This window comes from Papilio polytes, unplaced genomic scaffold, assembly GCF_000836215.1.
Source record: "Papilio polytes unplaced genomic scaffold, Ppol_1.0 DF824169.1, whole genome shotgun sequence".
NCBI lineage: Eukaryota > Metazoa > Arthropoda > Insecta > Lepidoptera > Papilionidae > Papilio > Papilio polytes.
In genome coordinates, this window is record NW_013525035.1 from 2,993,818 (window position 1) to 3,019,173 (window position 25,356).

The 25,356-nt window shown below is 34.8% G+C and overlaps 1 protein-coding gene across 8 annotated transcripts in view; it reads right to left on the bottom strand.

The window, feature by feature from the left end:
- The window catches only part of LOC106111340 (twitchin), a 76,014-nt gene that overhangs the window by 48,160 nt on the left and 2,498 nt on the right, over window positions 1-25,356 (bottom strand). Inside the window, exons 7-40 of one of the 8 annotated variants that reach the window (XM_013293367.1) lie at window positions 24,630-24,671; window positions 23,741-23,773; window positions 20,486-20,630; window positions 18,718-18,954; window positions 18,374-18,510; window positions 14,885-15,010; window positions 14,379-14,808; window positions 14,187-14,292; window positions 13,942-14,102; window positions 13,727-13,865; window positions 13,350-13,564; window positions 12,931-13,262; window positions 12,636-12,819; window positions 12,389-12,513; window positions 12,140-12,317; window positions 11,823-11,947; window positions 11,596-11,622; window positions 10,595-10,754; window positions 10,380-10,513; window positions 10,037-10,208; window positions 9,479-9,630; window positions 9,019-9,169; window positions 8,490-8,598; window positions 7,700-7,896; window positions 6,748-6,889; window positions 6,191-6,339; window positions 5,396-5,553; window positions 4,851-4,992; window positions 4,258-4,397; window positions 3,423-3,657; window positions 2,848-3,054; window positions 1,757-1,920; window positions 850-985; window positions 30-154 (exon numbers count right to left, since the gene is read on the bottom strand). In XM_013293367.1, the coding sequence (XP_013148821.1) occupies window positions 30-154; window positions 850-985; window positions 1,757-1,920; window positions 2,848-3,054; window positions 3,423-3,657; window positions 4,258-4,397; window positions 4,851-4,992; window positions 5,396-5,553; window positions 6,191-6,339; window positions 6,748-6,889; window positions 7,700-7,896; window positions 8,490-8,598; window positions 9,019-9,169; window positions 9,479-9,630; window positions 10,037-10,208; window positions 10,380-10,513; window positions 10,595-10,754; window positions 11,596-11,622; window positions 11,823-11,947; window positions 12,140-12,317; window positions 12,389-12,513; window positions 12,636-12,819; window positions 12,931-13,262; window positions 13,350-13,564; window positions 13,727-13,865; window positions 13,942-14,102; window positions 14,187-14,292; window positions 14,379-14,808; window positions 14,885-15,010; window positions 18,374-18,510; window positions 18,718-18,954; window positions 20,486-20,630; window positions 23,741-23,773; window positions 24,630-24,671 (5,415 nt within the window). Of the gene's footprint in view, window positions 1-29; window positions 155-849; window positions 986-1,756; window positions 1,921-2,847; window positions 3,055-3,422; window positions 3,658-4,257; window positions 4,398-4,850; window positions 4,993-5,395; window positions 5,554-6,190; window positions 6,340-6,747; window positions 6,890-7,699; window positions 7,897-8,489; window positions 8,599-9,018; window positions 9,170-9,478; window positions 9,631-10,036; window positions 10,209-10,379; window positions 10,514-10,594; window positions 10,755-11,595; window positions 11,623-11,822; window positions 11,948-12,139; window positions 12,318-12,388; window positions 12,514-12,635; window positions 12,820-12,930; window positions 13,263-13,349; window positions 13,565-13,726; window positions 13,866-13,941; window positions 14,103-14,186; window positions 14,293-14,378; window positions 14,809-14,884; window positions 15,011-18,373; window positions 18,511-18,717; window positions 18,955-20,485; window positions 20,631-21,212; window positions 21,457-23,740; window positions 23,774-24,629; window positions 24,672-25,291; window positions 25,337-25,356 lie in introns of those variants that run through there. The other 7 variants (XM_013293371.1, XM_013293370.1, XM_013293368.1 and 4 more) reach the window with 7 other exon arrangements.

The window sequence follows — 25,356 nt, forward strand, 5'->3', positions numbered from 1 at the left end:
AGTTAATATCTTTAGTAAATTTTAATTACCTTATTGGCGAATGTCCATGTCTTGGTCGGAGGAGGTTCTCCTCTCACGTCCACATCCAGTCTGATGGTGGTACCAGCTCGTACGCGGATCGCCACCATCTTGTCGCGGTTTATGTATGGTTTCACTGGAAATACAAAAATAAATAAAAATTAACACAGCATAATAAAGTACAGTTTATTCTGGCAACATAGAACAGAAATTTACATGTTCAAGTTAATTTTAAAAATGGCATGTACAGTAGAACCTCGATAACTTAAAGTCTAAGAGATACACACAATATTTTAAGTTATCAAGGGTCTATGTTATTGAGGTTTTGGGCTCTGATGGAAACGGAACATATTATTTTTTGAAGTCATAGAGGTTTTTATGTTACCAAGGTTTAAGTTATCGAGGTTCTACTGTATTTTATCGGAGTTCCTTGTGTTGAAAGAAAATTATGCGATGCAATTTTCACATAACAGAGAGGAAATTCAAAGATATGTGTCAACCCGCACTGCCAACATAGTTGACTATGGTCTAGTCACCAACTTGGGTAGGCTCCGAGCCCATTTGTGGGGACATATTTGAGATGTGTAGTTTTGTTCTTAGTCTTACTGGTGTATTAAATTTTTGGTAATTCTTTATTTAGCAGTCCCTTAGTATAGTTTTCTTGTAATAAATCTACACTAAAACACTTTAGTGACCATTAAACGATTCAGAGTGTGGCATTTAGTGTTATTAATGTAATAAGGAGGGTTACCATCTCTTCAAATAAAACCTTACCTAAAATACGCCTTAATAAATTATTAACAAATAAATAAATAATTTATAATGACTTACAGAATCTTGCTTTAGCGACATGCGGCTGCGTGGGCTCTCCGGGCTCCCCGGGGCCGGCCTTGTTGACGGCGCGCACGCGGAACTGGTACGTATTGCCTTCGCGCAGCTCTGGTACACGCGCCTTGCACTCCGGTGTCTGTAAATATAGTACCATAAGGGTTATTATTGCTTGATATACTCGTAGCAGTGGAAATGCCATTGTACTCGTGTCTTGGAATAATTTAGCTAAAATACAAGTTAGGAATAAACCGAGTATAAGCAAAATTTGTACTATTTGTAAGGCTGTTATAGTTTAAAATGATGCGCTAGGTGGCGCTGCTACTGATAAATCTAATAAATCTAATATGCTGATAAAATTATCTGAAATTTCCTGTATAAATCTAACCTAATTTAAGTCCCTTTCTCTTTACCACCCTTTTCTTATGAGAGGATGGGAAGGGGAAGTGGATTTGACGATGGAGGAGATGCATAGGAAGAGGAAATATCCTCTTTATGTGCATCTCCTGCTCCGTCGGATAAGGGGGCAACGCATCTGCAATTGCAGATGTCTATGGGCAGCGGTCGCTTCGCCATTTTAGCGGATTCAGGTGGCCGCTTGCTCGTTTGCCATCTTATGTTATAAAAAAAAATAACCCCTACACGATAATATTTAGACACAAAGAAATACTAGCTAGCTTAAAACGCAGGCACACCTTACTAAACTATCGCACAACTGTTTAGTCTCGCTATGATTCCTATGAGCCTAACTATAACTAACCTATATGGAGGTGCGCATACTATTCGATTTTTTAGTTGTGCAACTAAACAGTTTAATTCCGAAACAATCGACAATCGCACAACGGTTGTGCGATAGTTTAGTCATGAGTAACCTTATACTTCAATAAAGAAGTTAGAACTTGTAAGTTACCGTGGTAACAAGAGCCTCCTGCCACTGTCCGAATTTCTCCTTCTTTTCAATGATGTATCCAGTGATGGGTGCGCCTCCAGTGTTCTTGGGCGCCTCCCACTTCAGGTCCACGCGATCTACATCCCAGTCCTCGATGGTCGGCACTGACGGCTTGCCAGGAATATCTAACACAACAGATATTTCTATCAGAAATTTATATGTAACAAAACTGTACTTTATAAAGCTAAAAAAATATATATGGACTTATCTATACTATTACAATAAAGCCTTAACACACACATCTTTGTTGCCTAAGATGTCAGCAATTACAGGATTATTTTGAATTACTCTTTTTTTAATAAAAAGCCCTACACTTACGTCACGCTTTAGGCTATATATTTTCACGCCGTTAAACTTTGGGGTAAATATTTTGGATAAAAACCCTAATGTGGGAAAGAGACCATAAGTTGCTGCCAACATCAAGAAAGCAAGATTGCCAAGGTTTATAATGTCATGTCATTTTGACATTTGCTATTGATAATTTGACAAATGTAAACAATAAAATACATCATTTCATGCGGATGAAGCCGCATGGGAACAGCTAGTTTCTTTATAAAGCGTCCTTTACAGAATTTTGAAAACGTTTATAAGCGTTTAGTTTTAAAATTATGTATGGACTTATCTATCCTGAATTGAATAATACTACTAGAACTTTATAAATTTCTAAGTTATGTCTATAAATATTTATACAATGGACTGTTTTGTATAGATAAAAATAAAATTCATTAACAACGAGATAGAACGCAAGAAGACACAAAGTTTGAGATAATCTTGTATTATTTATATTGATACATGTTCATTGTAGGCGTATACATATATCGCCACGCCCCATTCTAAACCATACAGACTTCTAAATCTTACTAATATTATAAATGCGAATGTTTGGATGGATGTTTGGTAGCGTTTGTAGCCTAAACTGCTAAACGAATCACATTGAAATGTGGCATAGGCGTAGAGGATAATCGAAAAGACCACATAATCTACTTACTTTTATTTTTATTAATTCCGTAAGAAAGGAGTCGCGGGCAAAAGCTAGTTCTAAAGAAACTAACCGTATGGATTCTTAGCTAATATAGAGTGGTCCGTCTTCAAAGGCTCGGATTCTCCCTCCTCGTTGACAGCACGCACTCTGAACTCATACTCTTCTCCTTCCTGTAGACCCTTGATCTCCATCTCCGTATCATCAGTCTTCCCCACAGGCACCCAGCGGCCTGTCGCCTTGTTCAGCTTCTCTACCACGTAGCCAGTGACAGGTTTACCTGAAAATAAACATTTACCTTATTAACCACTAATTCGGAGCTTTTAGGACCAAAAAAAATGTTACCAACACCCAAAAACCAAAATCTTAAGTATTTTTCTCTAAACTAGTTCAGTAGGTTTTTTTTTTTAAATTAGTTGTTCGTCACATTAGAATATAGAATTAAGGGATATAGATAAAAAATTACAAAATTGATGTTATGTTTCCTACACTGTTATTTTATTTGAAAGAAAGCATTATAATTGGAATTAAAAATAAATATTTATTTTTACATCGTTTAAGATTATCAGAAAGAACGAACTGGAGCTCTGGGTCAAAATAAAAATAAGGTATTCTTAATGACTCATCATTTAGTCTTTCAATACTCACCGCCATCATCCTCTGGCTTCTTCCAGGCAAGTTTGCAGCCGTTCTTGGTGACATCGGTGACCTTGAGGGGTCCTGTAGGCTTGCCTGGCGCCGACAGCACCGTGATCTCCACCTCAGCCTCATCACTGCCATGCTCGTTGGTGGCCAGGATCCTGTACGTGCCGGTCATAGCCCGCACTGACTCCTTGATGTCCAATTTCGTGTTGTAATCTACGTTGATTACGTTCTCTGTCACCTGTAAGGGAATATGAACGTTAGTGTGTTGTGATAGAGTTGGTTTTTCATTGTGATACTAACATACTAATATAAAAATCTTAAATAAACGCTACTTAGTTATGTAGGAAGTCAACAATTACAGTACATTTTTAAATAATTATCTTTTTAAGCCCTACACTTACATCATGTGTAAAAGGGACTATAACCTACAAGCTGACAACATTCAGGAACCAGGTTGCCATGGTAACGGTATTTATCGTCTAATTTTAAACGCCCTAGTTGTCATTTTAGCATTTGAATTTTGACATTTGCAAATAAAATTTTCACAAATTTATTCAGTAAATATTTTTTTTATAATTACATGCGAATGAAGCCGCACGGGAACTGCTCGTTTAAGTATATGGTGGCTGCAAAAGTAGACAAAGACTGAAGAAAATATGTATAGATAATGTAAAAGAGGATATGCTTAAGGAAGTGAATTCAGATATGACAACTGATGAGATGTATGGACGAGCAGTACATATTGTCTATATAGGAACAAGAACAAGGTGATGAGATGAAAAGACCTGGCAGTTATATTGGTTTCCATTATGCATTTTTTATAACTATAAGTAAATACCTCCTTCTCTTCAGTCTTCCACTTCTGGAACCATTGCACTTTAGGTGCGGGTTCTCCGCGCACGTTCACATCGAAGAAGATGGGCTTTCCAGCGCGCACAGCCAGCGCCTTCAGGTTAGTGCGGTCGATGCGGGGTTTCACTGCAAATACGAATGAAAATATTAAAAAAAAAACACAAATATTCGTGTAATGTAGCATTTGAACTATAGATGGCGCCATTGTAGACTGTAATCTATACTAATATTATAAATGCGAAAGTTTAAATGGATGTATGCTTATTAGAGGAGTTTGCAGTCTAAACTGCTGAACAGATTTAGATGAAATTTAGCGTAGATATAGAGGATACTGGAAGAACACATAAACTACTCACTTTTTTTTTTAAATACACGCAGACGCAGTCGCGGCCGAAAGCTAGTATTATATAAATTATTTAAAAAGACATAGTGTTATGGATCCCCATATAAACTTCATAACAAAAACTAAATACTTGTTTTATCGTATCTCGAAAACAACGATTTAACATTTTAATTACGTTCGTACGAAGTCGCTGGTAGTAGCTATTATCTAATAATTTCTACAATAACGTTACTTACATGCTTTATGCCTGATTGTGGTCATCTTTGTGGCATCAGATGGCTCCGAGGGTCCTGCCTTGTTGACAGCGATCACACGGAACTGGTACTCGCTGCCTTCGGGCAGACCGTCCACTTTAGCTGATGTCGCTGATCCTGGCACCTGAAAATTTTAAACAAAGCTCACATTAAAGTAAGTAAACACCGTTATGATAGGTCTAAATAAAAGACAGAGAATTTTGCCAAATGCTTATATCATAAGGTGATAATCTAGCAAACAGCCAACTGAATTCGCTAAAATAGCGAAACCATCGCTGTCCATAGACATCAGCAGCAGATGCGTTGCCTACATATACTCGACGAAGGAACGCACAAGGAGAGAATATTTCCCTTTCCTGTGCCTCCCCAACAATGTCAAAAGCACTTCCTTTCCCATCCTTATCTTGAAGAAAATTTTGTGAAACGAGGTATCGCTTCAACTCAAGAAATATAAATAACCGTCAGAGAAATCTTTCTAGTACTACAAAAACTAGTGTTTTTAAGTTATATTTATGTCATGTTCTTACCTCAGCTGCAGTCTCCCAGTCACCGCCCTTAGGTTTCTTCTGTATGATGTACTTGAGTATGGGAGCGCCTCCATCATTCGCAGGAGGCTCCCACTTGATATCAGCACTCTGGTTGTCGTGGTCTGCTACCTCCACGTTACCAGGCTTGTCCGATACATCTGCATTATTACATCAGCATCAGATACGTGGTAAAAGACAGTATCCCCCTATCCCTACCCTTAGGGAATCAAAAAAAGTAAAATTGATGTAAAAATACTGCGAGTAAATTATTACGTTATATAAAAATTATGGACGTGGACAAAGGACAGTCCCCTCCCCCACTCCCCCCCGGGTATCTAAATTGTGTACCATAGATGTATCACTTCGACTAAATAATTAGAGTGGATAGTTGCCCTTTGGACCTAGCCTAGACTATCTAGCTGATTGAATCGCCCTTAGAAATTACATTCTTGGTTACGCTACAAAAATGTATTTTTTCAGATACAAGTTCCAAAATTATAATGTCTATTATCTGTAAAAAAATTAATGACTATTTTACATTTAGAGCGAGCGTAAACCTTTGACTAAACTATCGCACAACAGTTGTGCGATTGTCGATTGTTTTGCAGTCAATTCAACTGTTTAGTTGCACAACTAAAAATCCAATAGTGTGCGCTCCATATAAGCTCATAGGAATCAAAGCGAGACTAAACAGTTGTGCGATAGTTTAGTCAAAGTGCGTACGCGTTCTTAGACCAGTAGTCAGAAAATGAAAATAAATGTCTTTTAATGTATTTTTTTCTATAATTTACTAACCGTATGGGTTCTTAGCGAGTACCGCGCGCTCTGTCTCCAGAGGCTCCGAATCTCCCTCGTCATTGACGGCGGTGACGCGGAACTTGTACTGGTGGCCAGGCTCCAGACCTGTCACCTCCATCTCCAGTGGCTTCTTGTCACCTGCCACTCTGAAATACGATAAATATAACATGTACTACACAAATCGAGAAGTTTGCGACTACCCTACAAAATGCTAAGGAACACACACTAAGCGGTGATAACCATATAATAAAAAATAGACTACATGGTTGTTAATATTCCATTTCTCATAATAATAAATATCTACGTTTTGACAATTATTGGAATAAACAAATACAAGTTCCCAATACCTATATTTATGGCCTAGTTCATCTCTATTTCATTTCCACTATTCAACAATAAAACATAGTTGAATTACAAAATAAAAAAAAATCATCACAGCACAGCTTAAAATACGGTACTACTGTCATTCGCCGTAACTCAATTTGCTGTGCTTAACTAGTACTTAATAAACCTAGATTTAATTTAAAAAAAAAAACAATAATGACAAGCCTTACCTTCCAACACGGACCCACTTGCCAGTCGCGAGGTCCATCTTCTCCAGCTCGTACTCCTTGACAGGAGAACCGCCGTCGTCCTCCGGTTTCTCCCATTTCACCTTGCAGCCCTCCGCGTGCACGTCAGTTACTTCCAATGGTCCTGGAAAGAGACAAACAATTTAAACACAAACAAGAAATAACAATATTTCTAGACATTGTTTCTTGGATTATATATTTTATAATCCTTAATACAAGAAACAGAATCTCTAAATAGAATCTAAATGTATTTAATAATACTATTAGTTTAAAATAATAATAATATAAGCTACCAAGAATTCAATGCTTTAAACCATTTTCTATTAAATATTAAATATTAAATATCAAATAATAAATTATTACTAATAATTTATTTTTTTATTGTTGTAATTTTCAATAAATATAAATGGAAATCTATACTATTATAATAAAGCGTAAACACACACATCTTTATTGCCTAAGATGTCAGCAATTACAGCATACTTTTGAATAACTCTTTTTTAATAAAAAGCCTTACACTTACGTCACGCTTTAGGCTATATATTTTCACGCCATTATACTTCGGGGATAAATATTTTGGGTAAAAACTCTAATGTGGGAAAGAGACCATAAGCTGCCAACATCAAGGAAGCATGATTGCTAAGTTTTGTCATGTCATGTCATTTTGACATTTGCAATTGACAATTTGACACATGTAAACAATAAAATAATTATATGCTTATGAAATCGCACAGGAACAGCTAGTAATGTTACAAATATGCGAAAGTTAAGATGGATGTTGGTGTCTCTTAACCAGTTAAATGGATCTGGATGAAATTTTACACAGATATAGAGAAGTCTAGAAGAACACATAGGCTACTTTAGTAATTACTAGTTCCTCACAGACGGAGTCATGGGAAATCTATCTCATTATAAGTATAATTAACCAAAATACCTTTAGGTGCGCTTGGCTTGCTCAGTACTGTCAACTCGACAGTCTCCTCATCAAAGCCATTGCAGTTCTCAGCACGCAGCGTGTATTTTCCAGTGTCTCGTCGCACCGCATTCACTATCGTGAAGTCGGTGTGGTACTCTTTATTCTCAATCTTAATACGCTCGGTATTAACTAGTTTTATGTTCTCACGCCATGACCTGGAAGTGACAAATATAGATTGAATAGTATGCTAAAACTTTTTGAAACTGTTTGTAAAAGATTATAGTATAATAAAATAAAATAAAACAAATAAAGTAAAATAAAATTATAATTTGTAAATCAAGGTCACACTGGTAGAATTATAGGTGTTACTCTCAATCGTCTGGAGGTATGAGATAAGGTTAAATTTTTGAGATTTCAGAAATCTTAACTTAGTAAGCATAAAAATAGCAATATTAATCCAATATCTGGTCACAATTCAGAAATCAAACTAATATTATAAATGCGAGTTTTCCGATGGATGGATGTTTGTTAGAGTTTGCCGCCTAAACGGCTGAATGGACCTCTATGCAATGATATAAATGATAGAGCAAAGTTTAGAAGAACACATGGATTACTTGCTTTTTTTTAATCCACATGGACAGTCACAGGCAATAGCCAGTATTAACATAGTTAATCTATTTTACAATATAGTTTGTAATAGTTGTAATGAAGGATAGAATTATGTATTAATATTTTAAAAACTCATATTACTTATAAATATATTTAAAAAATTAGTTGAGCATATAACTTATACTGGTTATCAACTTACCAAGTGGTCTCCGGTGGAGGTTCACCAATCACATCCACTGACCATTTGTGTGTACGACCAGCCTTGATGATGACAGACTTGAATGTACTGCGCTCAATGCGAGGTTTCACTGTAAATTAAGATTTAATAGCATTATTATAAATAACAAGAAACATTATTACTATGATTATAAAACTGCCCTGTATAATAATATGCTGTTATAAATTCTTATACACAATAATTAAAGACACATAAATAAATACAAATAGAAAAGTATTGTGAAGGTTGAGCCTAACTAAGACAGAGTTCTATAAATATTACTTACTTACTTACTGCGTTGGCGCAGCGACCCAAAGTGGGTCTTGGCTTCCGACACGAGAGAGCACATAAATATTACTAATCACTAATATTATAAATGCAAAAGTTTAGATGAAAGGATGAATGAATGATCAAATGAACATAGTCAGGAATAACACATAAGCTATTTGCCTGATTTTTAATTCATGTCGGAGTAATGGCCAACAGCTATTACTAAACAATTGGTACTTACAGTTCCTATGCTTGCAGAGGTGGTTTTCAGTTGGCTGTGAAGCATCACCCACACCAGCCTTGTTGTAAGCCTTCACTCGGAACTGGTAGATCATCTTTTCCTTGAGCCCCTCAACCTTGTACTCCGTTTTGGGCTCTGTTAGTTTACCAACCTGAAGAGGTATAAACAGTTATAGTAAATATTCAATCCTTTAAATCTTTTAAAATGTAAGTGATCTGATTTGTCCAATCTGCCAAATTCTTTGTCAAGTTTTTACAAATAAAAAGTTTTCTAATAATGTGACAATATTGTTATCATCATATAGTAGTAGTAATATTTGTCAGAGAAAGTAATTTCTGTTAAAAAAAAATAATTGAGGGTATATTTGTGTTGGTTAATTCTTCTAAGTTCAAAGGTAAAACTTATGTAGAAATTTGCATAAACTGAATACTAATTTTAAAAAGCTTTATTAATAGCTTACCTCTATCCAATCAGCAGTGAATTTGTCTTTCATTTCGATCACGTAGCCCAGTACCGGTCTACCTCCGTTATCACTTGGAGGTTCCCATTGTAGAGTAACCGACATGTTGTCATAATCGACGATATTCGGTTTTCCGGGAGCTTTCGGTGGGTCTGATTAAAAAGAAAACAATTAATGAAATTCATTTTCATTATTTCCGCGCCCAAAATTTTTAAATATCTTGTTTGTAAACAAAAACACAAACAGCATGAAAGTGACAGCGTTCGAGGCAAAGAGTATATAGACAGGATGACAGCTGTCTTTGGTTGCGTTCAATTTGTATTTAGACGATCTTACAACTTGATTTTACCAAAAACTAGATATAAAATGCAAAAACCAGGAAATGAGGCAAACATCAAGGGTTTCATAATGAAAAACTGACTTTTTAAATTACATTTTAGATTAAACCTACACACGTTAACCCTGATGTATAGAAACTAGCGCCCAGCGCGATTTTTGGCAAGCCATTGTTGTTAAAACATTATTACCCGTAATAATTCAAATAAATTAGAAACAAACCGTAAGGATTCCTTGCAACAATGGCTCCATCAGTTTCCAAGGGCTCTGATTCACCCTCCTTGTTAACTGCTCGAACTCTAAACTTGTACTTGTGATTTGGTGTCAGACCCTTGATCGTGAACTCTGTAGGTTCTGGACCACATTCGCCACATGGTACCCAGTTGCCAGTATCCTGAAACCGTAATATCAGCATTTAAAAACAGTCTCTTACCATTTTTCTTTAAGAGTTTAAACATGTTCCTTCTTTAAAATGTGCTTTCGACGGTTACCAATCATACATGATATTATATAAAACAAACACAAGGAAAACAAGTTTGCCTATATATAATTCAAATAAACCTACCAAATCCATTTTCTCAAGGGTGTATCCGGTAATATCTGACCCTTGCCAGTCATCAGGCTTTTGCCATTTGACAGTTGCTTTTTCAGCGCGAATCTCAACAACTTCAATTGGTCCATTCGGTCGGTTAGGTTTGTCTGGAATATAAACAAGTGATTAATGCCCAGTGAAGTGAAAATTAACATAGATTAGAAAGAAGTTTATTTTTGCATCCTTACCGAGAACAACCACATCAGCAATGCTTTCGCAAGTACCAGACGAGTTGGTAAGAACCAATTTGTATTTTCCACTGTCAATACGAGTAGTTTTTCTTACAGTTAGTACGGTGTTCCTCTCATATTTGTCGATGGTGATACGTTCTCCATCGTCACGAATTTCCTATAATTAACAAATGTATAAGAAAGATATAAACCGTACGTCGCATTTAATTTTTCATGGTACATTTCATTTATTATGATGAATGTCTAGTAGAGTCAATAAAATATGAAATAAACCATGAAAAACCGTTTGCGATGAATCACAACATCGAGTGTTAAAACAATAAATACATACATATAGATTTAGTTAGAAATTGTAGACATTTATTGAATAATGTCACGTTGTTGAAAATGTAATATTGTTATTAAGATATAGAGACAATAATAAAACAAAATTCGACTGAATGGTCATCTTTCGTAATGTGCGTGACCTACCACCATGTGCTTGTCATGTTTTCTTTGCGCATTGGTGACGTTTGACATTGAGTTTGAGGTCATACTTCTTTTAGCGTCCGTCCTTGATAATGTTAGTTAATCATATTGCTAATTTAATTTTCGTTGACCATTTAAAAGTTACAAATAACAACGTAATTTTACGGCGTTATTTGTATTAAACACTTTTCGTTCCGCAAATAAAAGTATAACCTCATATGTGCGTACACAAGTACACATATTTTTTAGAACAAAGTGTTGGTACAACATCGAAAGCTTTTATATTGTATGTAAAATGTTAATGATCGCGTCTCTTGCGAGTTTTTGTTGCCAGTTATGCGTTATTGAAAAAAAACATATATTTGGTACGTAGGAGTAAATATTCCTTCTCATTCAATAAGGCACAACTGAGATATAACAGTAAAATAGTGTCTGTAGTTAAGTTAGCCACATGATAGTGTAAAGTAGAACGTGTGAAAGAAGTTTTTAAAAACATTTATGAAATGCAACATCGATATCACCCAGCTAACCTGTTCCCTGTACGGCTTGCCACGTTTCTTTTTTGGAGAAAATAAAAACAATATTATTTTTTTTAAATAATTAAACCAATTAAAATATAATTTTAATGTAAACACAATCAGTACTTTACAACTTTACGAAATTCAATTTGAATATTGTAAAAAATGATTAGTGAAATATGAACAGTTTTTGTGATTGTATTTAAATGACATGACAAAATTATAGACGAAATATTTACCTCTTCCCCATGCATCCATCTAACCTCCGGTTCGGGCTCGCCACCGTATTTAATATCAAAGGAAATGACTTGTCCCTTTTTGATAATCATACTCTGAAGACCTTCTCCAATGATATATGGTTTGACTGAAATAAATAAATGGTCAAATGTTAAAACAACATCCATAATATGCGTCAGTTAACTCCAAATTTCATTGAAATATTGACTTCTAAGAGATTGTAAGCGACGGTTACGAGACAAAGTGTTAGAGTTTCGTTTCAAAATTCGGCTATAAGAAAATTATTACAGATATTTACATTCAAAATCGCGGTACTTACCAAATCTGCACTTAGCAACAATCGGCTTTGTGCTGTCGCTAGGTTCACCAGGACCTGCCTTGTTAATGGCACGGACTCTGAACTCATACGTGCATCCCTCTTTAAGTCCGTCTTGAGTTGCTTCTAGGCAATCGCCATCCACTTCCTTGCCCTTTACCCAGTCTTTGCCAAATTTCTCCTAAAAAGTGACATTATTCTTTATCTTGTTCCTCAGACTTAATCGAAAAAATTAAGAGAAGCTGAACGTACCTTATACTCAATGACGTAGCCAGTGATCGGTGCTCCACCATCGTTGTCAGGCTTTTGCCATTTAAGGTCAGCGTGGTCTTTGTCCCAATCCTTCAGTTCTACGCCCTTTGGCTTCGACGGTTCATCTACAAAAGTATTAGAAATAAGGATAACGATAGTAGGATCCCAGATTTAAATAAATATCAAATAACATCGTAAGATAAATATAAAAGAGAAACTTTTAAGGCACTTGTAGTTAGTTACTTACCCCATGGATCCTTGGCGAGAACAGGCTTGCCGAAGGTTCCAGGTTCACTTGATCCAATTTTATTAACAGCCCGAATTCTGAATTTGTATGTTTTCTTTGCTATAAGATCTTCAACCTTGTATTTAGTGGGTTGTCCGTGCGCGACTTCAGCAACGTTGTCCCATCCAGCTTTCAGCGACAGATCCTGTAAAAGTTTACATTGTAAAATTGTTAAAAAAACCCTTTACCATTTTATAGAAAATAGAGAGAACTGTTGACAACTACTGTAAGGATCTTAGAATACGTATATTCTTACCTGTCTTTCAATGACATATTTGATAATTGGTGATCCACCATCATCTTGTGGGACTTTCCATGCAACAACACAAGATGTCTGGAATACTTCCGAGACCTCAACATCTTGTGGTGGCGTTGGCGCACTCTGCATGATAATGGTAACATCCTTGGAATCTTCTCCTTGAGCATTGGACAGTTTGATCTGGTATTTGCCAGATCCTTCTCTCGTTGGCTTTTTGAGTTTGAAAAGGATTTTCTCCTGTTCTACAACTACCTCAACTTCTTTAGCTGGTAGGGCTTTACCATCCTTGAATAATTTAGCCTCAATTGGAGTTTGACGTGTGCCTGAAACTGTAAAGGACAATTTTTATAGTACATTTATAAGTTGAAAATATTTATCCTTAACATTCTGTTTTTAGAATGTTAATATTCTCTTACTTTTGTACGGCACTTCAATAACGAAGGGATGTCCTGCGGGTCCATTAAACTCATCAGGACATTCAATGGATGGCTTCGATTCTCCCTTTTTAACTGTAAGTTTGCATGATGATGTCAGTTTTCCGGATTCACAAAGGATTTCGCCGTCATCTTCCATCTCTAGCCTATTGAAGATAAGTTGATGCTTTCCACCGCCCAGGTTCTTAATTTCGATTCTGTTGAGATTAGGGTATTATTAATCAGAGTATGAAAAATGTACCAAATATAATAGTATGATTATTAAAATTGATTTTAATAATCATTCAATAATAGAATGTTTAGTAAAATTGTACGAATTTATGGCTAAAGTATCTACACATAGGTAGTTTCAAATGTACCTCTCATCCGGTACAATGGGTGCACCGTTGAAGGACCAAACGGCCTCTGCAGTCTGGTCCTGCAATTCCACCTCAAGCACCACCTTGTCTCTTTCAACTGCTTCGGTATCCTTCAACTTCTTGTTGAAGCGATTCGAGTCTGCAACGAAATTTGTAAAATATTAGTAAAAGTGAAATAAAAATAAGACTACAATATAACGTAGAAAAAATCTCACATTTGACGATCAATTCGCACGCAGTCTCATCAGCGTTACTGACGCATTTGAAGTTGCCAGCATCAGTAACCTTGGCGTCTTTGATAACCACTTTACGTTTACGACCCTCCTTGACAATCGAGACACGTTTGTCAGCCTTCAGTGGCTGGTCGTTCTTGAACCTGAGAAATATTAATAATAAACAAGTATTACATTTATTATTTCTTGCAAATTTTAATACTTAATATAAGAAATGTTTGACTAACCATTTAACATCACCCATGGCATCATCAAGTTCACAAAGTAAGGTGATGGTATCCTTTTCTATAGCCTGCTGCGACTTGAGTACCTTGGTGAATTTGTAAGGATATTCTGTAAAGGAAACATGAGTAATAGAAAGTTATTTAAAAAGTAATGTTATCAGTTTTTCTATCAAATGTTAAGCTTCATGAACTCACCGATAATCTTAACTTCACTTTCAGTCTTGTCTGGTTGTTTCTCTATTTTGCACATGTATTTACCGGCGTCTTCTAATTTCGCTGCCTTTATAATTAATCTGCAAACGCCTGATAGATCTTTGGAAGTCTGGAATTCATCACTGTCTTCCAATTTCTTTTCACCCTTCCACCAAGATACGATAGCCAGGCTGTTGGATACCGCACACTCCAGAACCACTTCGTGTTTCGTGTATCCAGTAAGAGTTTTCTTCAAATGTTTTGTGAAGGTATACGTCGGGTCTGGTTCATCGACTTGCAAGAAGGCAGTACTTGTAACGCCACCAATTTCAATTGTAATCTTGCCCGTATCTTCTACTTTAGGATTCATGATGATCAATTTGTAAGAGTCTCCTTCATTTGTCATCTTATACTTAGAGCCCGGGAAAAGTTCCTTTACAAAAAGTATAATTAGTAAAATATTAAATGCATAGAAATGTTACTAACGTTTAAATATAGAAGATACTTACATCCTTACGGAAGAACCACTTGGGCTTAGCATTTGGCTTCGTGAAAATGGCTTCAAATGTCACCTTTTTATCTTTACCCTCCTTCGCGGATTGATCAACAAGGGGCTTCAAGAAAGATTCAGGTTTCTGAAAACAATGTCAGTGACCAATGAATTAAACTATAAAGATTAAAGGATCTTCGTGTGCGATAAACAAATGTGCTCTTCAGACCAAAAGCTGCCAGTGCTGACGAAAATACCCTCAATTTTTAACCTCAACGATTCAAACGCACATTCAATGAAATCGACGTGGGGTACCGAGGCGTTAGATACATCAGCCATTCGTCATCATCACCCCTCAATTCAAAACCCATGCTTCTGTACAGAAATTGGAATTTCGTCATTGTAATAGACGTGCTTAAATTGTAACGATTTGAATTACTACATAATGGTGAATTACAAACCAAAAACGATGAAAAAATCAGACCAAAATCTCAAATTAAACATTTTTTTTGAATTCCATCGTTTTTGGCATTTGACATAATAAAATTCTTATACATTTATATCTGTGCATCAATGTGACCTGTGCTCTGTGCTACTACTGAAAATATCTTCGTTCATGTGCTGAAAAAGTTTTTGCAATACTGACATATAGAATAAGTTTGGGAACAATATTGTGCTATTTATACAACGGAACAAGTGTACATTTCTCCATAAATAATACTAGATAAAGCAGAAAATATGCCTCTGATCGATTTATTCCGTAGAAGTTAAACTTTGAATTAGCCGCAAAGAATTTGACAAAAACCTAAAAAAAAGCATTAAGTATCTAACCAACAGAAGCTTGCTTAAGAGATTTTTTTCAAATCGATTTTTGATTATTTAAATTAAAAAATCTGTCCTTGATATACACTAGAACCTCCATAACTAAAACCTCGGTCACTTAAAAACCTCTATAACTTCAAAAAATAATATGTTCCCTTCCCATCAGAGCCCAAATCCTCTACAACATAGACCTTTGATAACATAAAACCTCTATAATTTGAAATATTTTGTGTTTCTCTTGGACTTCAGCTTATCGAGGTTCTACTGTATTATGTCCTATTCACATTTTTTATATTTGCTCCGAACTTCATACGCATAGTTATTATGATTTTTTTATTCAATAATACTAGTAACATTTTTTAATGTATAGGATAAGGCATTTTCTACTTTTTCTAGACAAAAAGTTTACGTGTTTCGTGAAATATTTCTCTGTGCGACAATAATTTGCATACAACACGAAATGCACTGTGTCGTCTTAGACGAAGAAACGCTCGTTGTCAAACCTCCTTTCTTTTGCACTTGTGCAGTACCGGCCAATCCGGAATCAGTTCTGCCAGAGACGTCCGTCTACTATGCGATTTCTATAAAACATCCATAACTCTTAGTGACTTTTCTTTCTTTACAATTTATAGACTTGTGTTGGTACTTATTAGTGATTAATTTGAACTAAAATTACTATCCTAATTTTAGTAGAAAACCTTAACGGCTTCATTCATTTTAGTCCCACTAATTTATAACTAAATCAAGTTTTAATAATCTATTTGAACTAAAAATAACTATCATCTACAATTGTATTAATAATTCAATTAATTAGCACAATAAATTGTCAAAAATTCCAAAATCTGGCAAACACCGGATGCACCGGAAGAAATAATGATTAAACATGTTCTATGCCACGTTTTTTTTAAATAAAAGCGGACTCTACAATCGAGTCAGTGGCACGGAACGTGTTAAAATGAGAACAGAAATAATATTTGAAAAAAAAATGACGTGACAGAAGCTCCTCAATCCGACGTCACAGATAAACCTGTAAACAAAACGGACAACAACGCAAGAGACAATAAATATTACATTTCATTCCACTTACATTCCCTTAAAATGAAGTTAAAAAGAAACGTGAAATGAGGTGGTGATACAAAAACTGTGCGAGTTATTTAAAACTTCATTATTTAGCCATTTTTATTTAAATCGCTCTAAATTGACTCCATTTACTATGTAAATAATGGTATACACCAATACACAGATACAAATATTCTTGGCAAAGCTCGGTTTACAAGTTTACTTCGTAAATAAAATCAACTTTAGAGGACAAATTTAGTTTATTTGTTATTCATCGTTTTATTTAAATCATTCCATGTTTTAAAATAGATCTTATACCCTTTTAAAATAAGGTTTAAAAGTAGAAAGATAATAGTTACTACGTTAAATGCAATTTATTTGTCTCATTATTTTAAAAGAGTATGAGTCTATTGTATTTTTAGGTTTGTTTTTATTCGTTCATTTTATCGAACCTTTGATTTCACAGCCTCCATCAATGCGGGCCAATCGGGTATTATTTCGGGAAGAGACATACGTCTCCTTATTTGATAAATGCCCTAGAATTTATAATAAATAATGATGATGTACTCTTTATATGTGACACTTCAAATACTTGAAAATATGACACCAAGCCATTATGTCAGTAAGCTATGTGGTGTGTATATATCTGAGCATTGTAACAGCTAAAAGTACACGTACAGTTAATTACAGAAGAGATAGTACTAACGTTGAAGTGATATATTAATTTTTTAAACAACCATCCTGCCATTTTCGTTGAATTTTCCAAGAAATCACTATTGTGCCAAAATAGTATTTTGAAATTACAGACATTGACGTTGTCATAAAAACGTATTTGTGTCGTTTTAAAAGTGCACTCAAAGAGGTTTTCAATAGTCATAAGAATAAAATATAGGTAAAATGTGTAAGTTTGAATGTTGTAATGCGGAATGAACAATGATTTTCGAGGACCTTAACCCAGGACCAGTTTGAAGAGTTTCTGCGTCTATCAGCCGGGAATCTATAGATCTCGACTCCTTCTGAGACGACCACAATGAAGCCATCGTCTTCGAAGTAACCGGTCTCTAATCCCTATGGATCAATTTGTAACATGATGCATTCGATGTTTACTTGAGCTTACATTTTATGGACATAATTTGAAGAGAAAAAAAAAGCCGCAGTATAAAATTAAGAATGTACCAACGAGCACGTAATTGATTCGGTATTGCATCGCACATGAATTTTTATGATATCAACAACATCGACAATTGAAAGAGGCATAATTTAACTGTGGGTTGCAAATCATTGCAATCGGAAACTGTAAACATTGGTTAAACACAATCTAATTTGGAAGCTCTACTAGTTAAGGTTCGGAATTTAATTATTATATTAGTTTTTATTTGTAATAGTTTAAAAATACATTTAAGATTTTATTTAACTTTCTGTTTATAAGATCCGGCCGATATTTTTCTGTTTATCTCTCTCATTTAATGGAGTTCTAAAACTGAAAAATAATCTGCCAGTTCTCCATTTTAATGTTTATTTAAGAATTTATATCACCACCTTCGCTTTGCTAATAAGGGCCATTCAGTCCCTTATTTTTCTTAGCACTAAGGTATCCATATTTCGTACGTATTTCTAGAAGACTTACCTTTTCAACTTTCTTTAGAGGTGGAATTGGTTTCTCAACTTCTTTGAGGTCACCCCAATCAGGCTCGTCATTCTTCTCACCCCATTTTTGGTATTTCCGCTTTTTGAGCAAAGCTCTGAAGTCCATACCACTGGCATCTATTAATACACAAATTCGTACCAGACTTTTAATCACATAATTATAATTTATAATACAACCAAATTTGAATCATTGTATAATATAGCAGGTTTTTTCAGATATATTATAGAAATAATCTTTTAAATTACTTAAATAACAATTGACATTTTTTATTCGGATTACGAATTGTGTCTGGTACGTAAGTCTTTTAGCGTAAATAAACTTACCGGATACATAAAGTTGCATTTCAGCCGAGTCTTCACCGTGGATATTGCTAACAACAACCTTGTATTTACCCTCATCGTTGGGCTTTACTTTTCTCATACACAATGTAATACGACCCGTATCTCCTTCTGTGATGTACTTGAAACGGCCTCCTTCGATAATTTCTGTCACTCCCTTGTAGAACTTGAATGTCGGCGGCGGTTTACCCTCCACCAAAATGGAGAGGTAACCAACTTGATCTGTTCCCAGAAAAAGGTAATTTTAAAATAATGATGGTAAGCAATATTGCACTAGCTTAATCTGAACTAACAGAAGTGATTGTTTATAAGATAAATTTGGATATAGACGTTTTATTGCAGAATTAAGATTATCAGTTGACATCTCAGCACGAATGGGTCGGCACGCCCGGTGTAACACCACGACCACACAGGCGTGAGATGGAAGCAATTCCGTGTTTCGTCTGATGAGTGTGGTGCCGGAGGCCTAATTTAAGTCCCTTACTCTTTACCACCCTTTTCTTATGAGGAGAAGATGGGAAGGCTAAGTGGATTTGACGTTGGAGGAGATGCATAGGAAGGGAAAATATCCTCTTTATGTGTGTCTCCTTCTCCACGGTAAGGGGAGCAACGCATCTGCAATTGCGGATGTCTATGGGCAGCAGTCGCTTCGCCATATTGGCGGAATCAGGTGGCCGCTTGCTCGTTTGCCACCTTATGTTATAAAAAAAAATAGAATGTCTCCAACTGATAATCACACATTTTGAGTAGTGGGTGTGCTATTTGTAATAATAGCAGCTGTGGTAATGTGAGTTTATCATAGTAAAAAGTGACATCTTTATCTCCACATTTATTTTTTGCTTTTAAAATACCTTCGAGGTACGTTTATGCTCCTGGCTGCGTTATCTATAGTAATAACGGAGACATTTTTTTCAAAAATTGTTATTTAAATGAGTTCATTTATATTTCCTCTACTTTGATGTTCTTTTTAAAGATGCGGTTTATCTAATTTTCTTTTACAATGTGTTATTTTATCACAACTGAGATTTCAGGTGTAGGAATTTTTCTAGCGTCATTTGGCACTGCGTCAAGAAATGAATAATATGACCGTATCTTTTTAATTGGTTGACGAAAGGTAGAGATAGTAAAATTAGCTTTTTGTTAGAAATGGTAGGCTGTCCATGTAACTTAACTTTTCGGAGGTAATTATCAGTGTGAAGGAAAATCTATAATCTTACTATTATTATAAATGAAATTTTAGGTGGATGGAAGAATTGGTGTTTGTTAGAGTTTGTAGCCTAAACTGCTGAACGGATGACGACAAAATTTGGCATAGACGTAGGGGATAGTCTGGAAGAACACATAGACTATTCACTTTTGATATTTTAATTCCAAGCGATAGAAAGCTAGTTGATCATTATGTTAGCTTTTTGACTATTTTGACGTATTCTGTATTCTTGAAGGTTGTTAGTCTGTGCTATAAATCAGTACCATTTGTCATAATTTGAAATAAAGATATAAGCTTTGTAATTGTGATCTAAAACATTATTTTAAAATATTTATGTCATGGTTTTAAAATGTCGTAATTGTGCTTGTTATGTTAATAATCAAAATGATGTCAAAATGTCAAAAAGCTCGACGATACAACGGCCATATTGGTAAGGTATTCTGTGCAAATTGGAAGAAAACATAAGAGGTAATGAATTATTAAAGCAAAACATGGCTGTGACGCCCATAATTAGTAGAAGAAAATAATGAAAAATTTTAATGTCACCTTCGACGGCGGAGTTGCTCTCTGGAGCATCAACGATGACTGGTGGACCATCATTGCCAGTCGGTCTCAGAGGCGTCGAAGGCTTATTGATAAGACCTTCCAAGTCTTGTACTGATGGTCTTCTCGAGTCGCCAGATTTTCGTCGCTACACAATAAATTGATGTTAAAAAGTGTCCTAGTTTTTTTACTTTATAATGTTAATCACATTTAAATAGCTATGACGGCATATTGTTTTTATCGACAATTTCAATACTTTATTTGTCTGAACTACTAAATAACTAGTAATTGAATAAAATTTAGTTAATTAGAACAAATCTCAAAGATATTAAAATATAACAGTGATATAAAATTTAACAGCGACGATATTAAAAGTCATTAAATCTTCAATCGTACGAAATGTATTATATTTAGATTGAAAAATGGCCCTGTAACTAAATACAAGGGCCATAAGTTACGTTATGACAGATGCAGTGCGTCATGAACGTTCGCCAAATGACCTGACAATGAAGATCTGGACTTCCTGATATATATGGCGCAAGTGTTAATTAGTAATATTACGATTAACAAAACTATCGTAATTCATTACATCCTTATACTTTTTGATATGTAAATAATCAAGACCAGAAATTAAAATCTTCCAAGCAGTAAGAAATTTCGCATTTTACTGCTAATCATAATAACTTTTAATAAATCGTCGCACTTTAACATGAATTAAAATAATACTTACCACATCTAGCGTTGATTCTACACTAAGTGTAGTTATTGAAAGTTTTTTTACAATAGTTGTCGTCATAGTTTCAACAAATTAAGTTAAAGATGCCACAAAACGAAAGAAAATATAAATAATCAGAGTTCTTTGAATCACAGTCACTTATCACAGATGAATTATAAATATCTTTTGCGAAATAGGAAACTTTTATAATGAACATTTCGTATTTTGTTATTTTCCCGGCTTAGTATCGTTTCGTTCATATCCACTGAACAATTATCATTAAATGCTTAAGTTTACTATAAGTGTTACACCCTCTTTTGGGGTTTTTTGTAAAAAATATTTTTTTTACTTTGAAAAAAGTTTCGATTGGGGACAGTTCGATCAGTATCGTTGTGTAAAAATGGGCGCGAATGTCAAAAGACTGAGGTGAGCGTCGCGGACAGATAGTGGGGTGTGCGCGGGCTGCGGGGGACGGGGGGGCATCTATTTATGCTCAACACAAATCAACGGACCAATTCAATTAATTATCAGATTAAGGTGAGCCATTCGTGCAGTATGTACTTGAACGTCCGTGTTAATATGTACAAAACGTCGCCAGCTGATGTCTGATCCACTGTTGACTTGCGTTGGGATCTTACGTTTTTATTGACATTGATGTATTCCAAATAAATTACAGTATATTGAATTTTCCATGTTGTCTAGTGCGTTTGCTTCTTAAAAATATGACTAAACTATTACGTTTAAATTATCTTCTCATAGTTTAAGCAGAGGATATATCAAGATATATTTAGAGATCTACACTTTAAACATTCAAGTCATTTTAAATGCTAATTGGAAACAGATTAAATAGATATGTTTGCCAGTATTAGTATATTATAACTTAAATCTCAAACGATAATTCTTTAAGATTTCTTATAATGCTATGTAGAACACATTGAAATTAAATGCTTAATCTATTGCTAAATGTACTCCGTTCTAAAGGGTTTGATAGTTTTGGTTATCCGATTTCTCTCGTATTGATCGTGAACTATTTTGACCGTGAGAGTGGCGTTAGGCATGCCAAGTGTTTTTTGGATATGGTCGTCGGCTGCCACACTTTGGTCAGCTGTCGTCCCACGCAGCACTATACAGTATATTCTCGTATCTCCTGCATAAATGTGTCTATCAATCACTCTTCCCAAACATTCTATTTGTGGGGCGTGCCTTGTTTTTAATAATAACATGTTTAATTCTGTTGTTGTCATTGAAATATTTGTATCTATATTTGTCAGCATAGCGATCTTGTATCTATATCGACCTTAAATTGTATTGATTTGTTTGCCAATGTTGCACGGAATCGGTTACACTGTTTAAAATCGTTTGTTGTTTTTGTACACTAAATAATATTTGCTAAATAAAGCGAAATAAGGTTCTCCAATTAAACGATAGAATTGTAGACCTAATTTAGATTATTTAAAGCTTGCATTAACGCGTATTGCACTTTGGGTAATTAATACTATGCCATGAAATCGTCAGATCACGTGCATTGGAATATAATATTCAAAAGTGACAAGCGAGTTCCGTTAAGATTAATATCTTTTTAACAATGCGACGTACTGAACATAACTCAGTCAAGATGCCAAATCGCGATGGTTAAGGGTGCATTTTGAGTTCACCTTGAATCCGCTCTTGGCCTACCTTTACAGCTGTATCTATTATAATAATTATCAATCATCAGAATAGTCTGACTATACTTCTAGCTCAGATCAAGACTAGACATTCATTATTTAAAACATTCCGGTAAGTCTAATTTATTTTTTTCTAGCTTTTTATATTAAAAAAAATACTCAAGGAACATCCCTGAAAATTTTGCGGCATCTTCAACTCTACTATTAAAATACATATTTGAATACATTTTGACGATATCAATATCGTGGTTGTTTTGTTAGCAGCATGCTAGATTTATGAGTACGGATGCATACGGAGTTCTAGATTTGTGATTTATTACATTGAAAGCGGAACAGTTATTTATTGCACGGAATAAGCGGCTTAATTTTAACGGACAATATTGTCATTTTTTTCGTTTTTTTTGAACATTTATCACAGTATTTTCACAAGTCATAACATAAAAAAGTTTTGATAATTTATTGACTCCTTTAGTTGATAGAAATATTAAATCGCTCGCTTTACTAAGCTAAAATAGCTCTTGTTTTAAAAACTTCTTTTACGTTGTGACAATTCTAGTACTTAATTATAGTTAAATTGTTAACAACTTAGGAGTTAGAATGACCAGGTGTTAGTTGCTCTATATTGTATGTATCGTAACTATTATTTACATAAAATGAACAAAGTGAGAACCAATATTATTCAATTGGACAGCGAGTGAAATTTAAACCAATTATTTCGGGTCTGCACCTGTCTATAATTGGTAACATTTTTAAAATTCGGCTTGAGCATTAAAAAAAAATTAATCACTTTTGAAAAAAATCTATGTTAGCCACGTATCTAAAAGTTTTTTCTATGACATATAATTTCTAAACATATATCTTTCACACATTTTATACCTCGTCCGATAGTTCACCCGGCCTGCCGCGTTTCTTTTTTGGGGAAAAAAATAATCATTTTAGTAAGACATTCTCTGTTAATATTGTGCGCTTAAAGTAACATGTGCTCTGTACAAATGTGTGTTTATGTAGTGTTAAATGTGAGTATTGTTGCCGTTGTTGCCGTCATGTTTATGAAAATTGTCCCTTTCTGTTGAAATGAAATATCGTGAGATGTTTTTAATTCTCGGAAATGAGAGATCCAGTGAAAAATTATTGATGTATGATTAAATTTAAATATGTAAGTTTTGAAATTAACTTTTAATAGATGCAGCATTCTAATATTATAAATTATTTCACTACATTAGCGGAAAGTTAATAAATTCTAAATCGATCGTTATTGGAAATTCGAAACGAAAACAGAAGCTGTTTTAGTAAATAAACTAAAAAGCAAAGTTCATAAGAGAATCTCCAAGATCTCTTATAAGCGAGTTAAATTAACTTGCATTAGCGATCTTGCTTATAGAGAACACCGCTGGTCAGCAAAGCGGCTTGTGAAGACGACGATTTTGGGCACATATTGAAAAATAGTATAGAAAGAACAAACTAGAAGAACTATATCATGATATAGAAAAGAAACAAGATGAATCTAAGATAGCAAAGAACGAGAAAGATGGTGAGGGAAATTACTTGTTCTTTAACATGTTCATTTTTATATTCAAATTGTGAGAAGTTAAGAATTCAACTGTAAAATTGTGTATTGAGTTGTGCATAACGACATAACAATAAAGAATCCGTAGAGACATACAACATGGGTGAAATTGAAGTATAGAAAAAATAAAACTAAACAAAATGCTTTGCAAAAGCGAGCAGCGTCCACCTAAAAGTGACCAGACCCAAACGATCTCACCTTTTTCTCGTCTAAAACTTCTCCAGGACGTAATTTCGTGACCTGTTGTTAAAAAATATTGATAATAACCCCCTTAGACATGACAGTGTGCCCTACCTAGTTCTCTGATGCCGAACCTGAGTGACCTGCCTAGACTAACGCCTCTGAATCATTATTTGGTGCTTGATTGCAACAGCTAGTGCATAAGTTATTACGTTATGTATTACGTCATCATATTGTTAATCTTTGTTAGCTTTCTCCCATACAACTTGCGCTGTAGTTAATGTCTGTAATACGCTCTGCTTAGAAATACATGTTCAATCTGTGTGTCCGTTATTCTGTGTGCATACGTGCGTAAAAGCTGTGCAGTTTATTTTGTGCTCTGAACCTCAAAAGTGTGTGCAATAGCTTTGTGCTTTGTACGAGAAAAAGTATTGTAACTAATGGGTAATGTGGATAGTCACATATTGATGTATTTCTTAAAAATTTAAATACTTTGAAAGGATAAATGAGGTAAAGATAAAAATATGTGAATATCCAATTTTACCCACGCATGAGTTGTTTTTAACCGCGTCAGATGCAAATGCATTAAGATTTCGTTGACAATTATAGTTAAATCCTCATCACGGCGTTATTTTTAACGTATAGCATTCACGTAATATTCTTAGCAGTTTTTCTGTTACCTTCTTGTCTTCGATCACCTCACCAGGTCTTAGTTTTCTATTCTCCTGTGGATTATGTTTTGTAC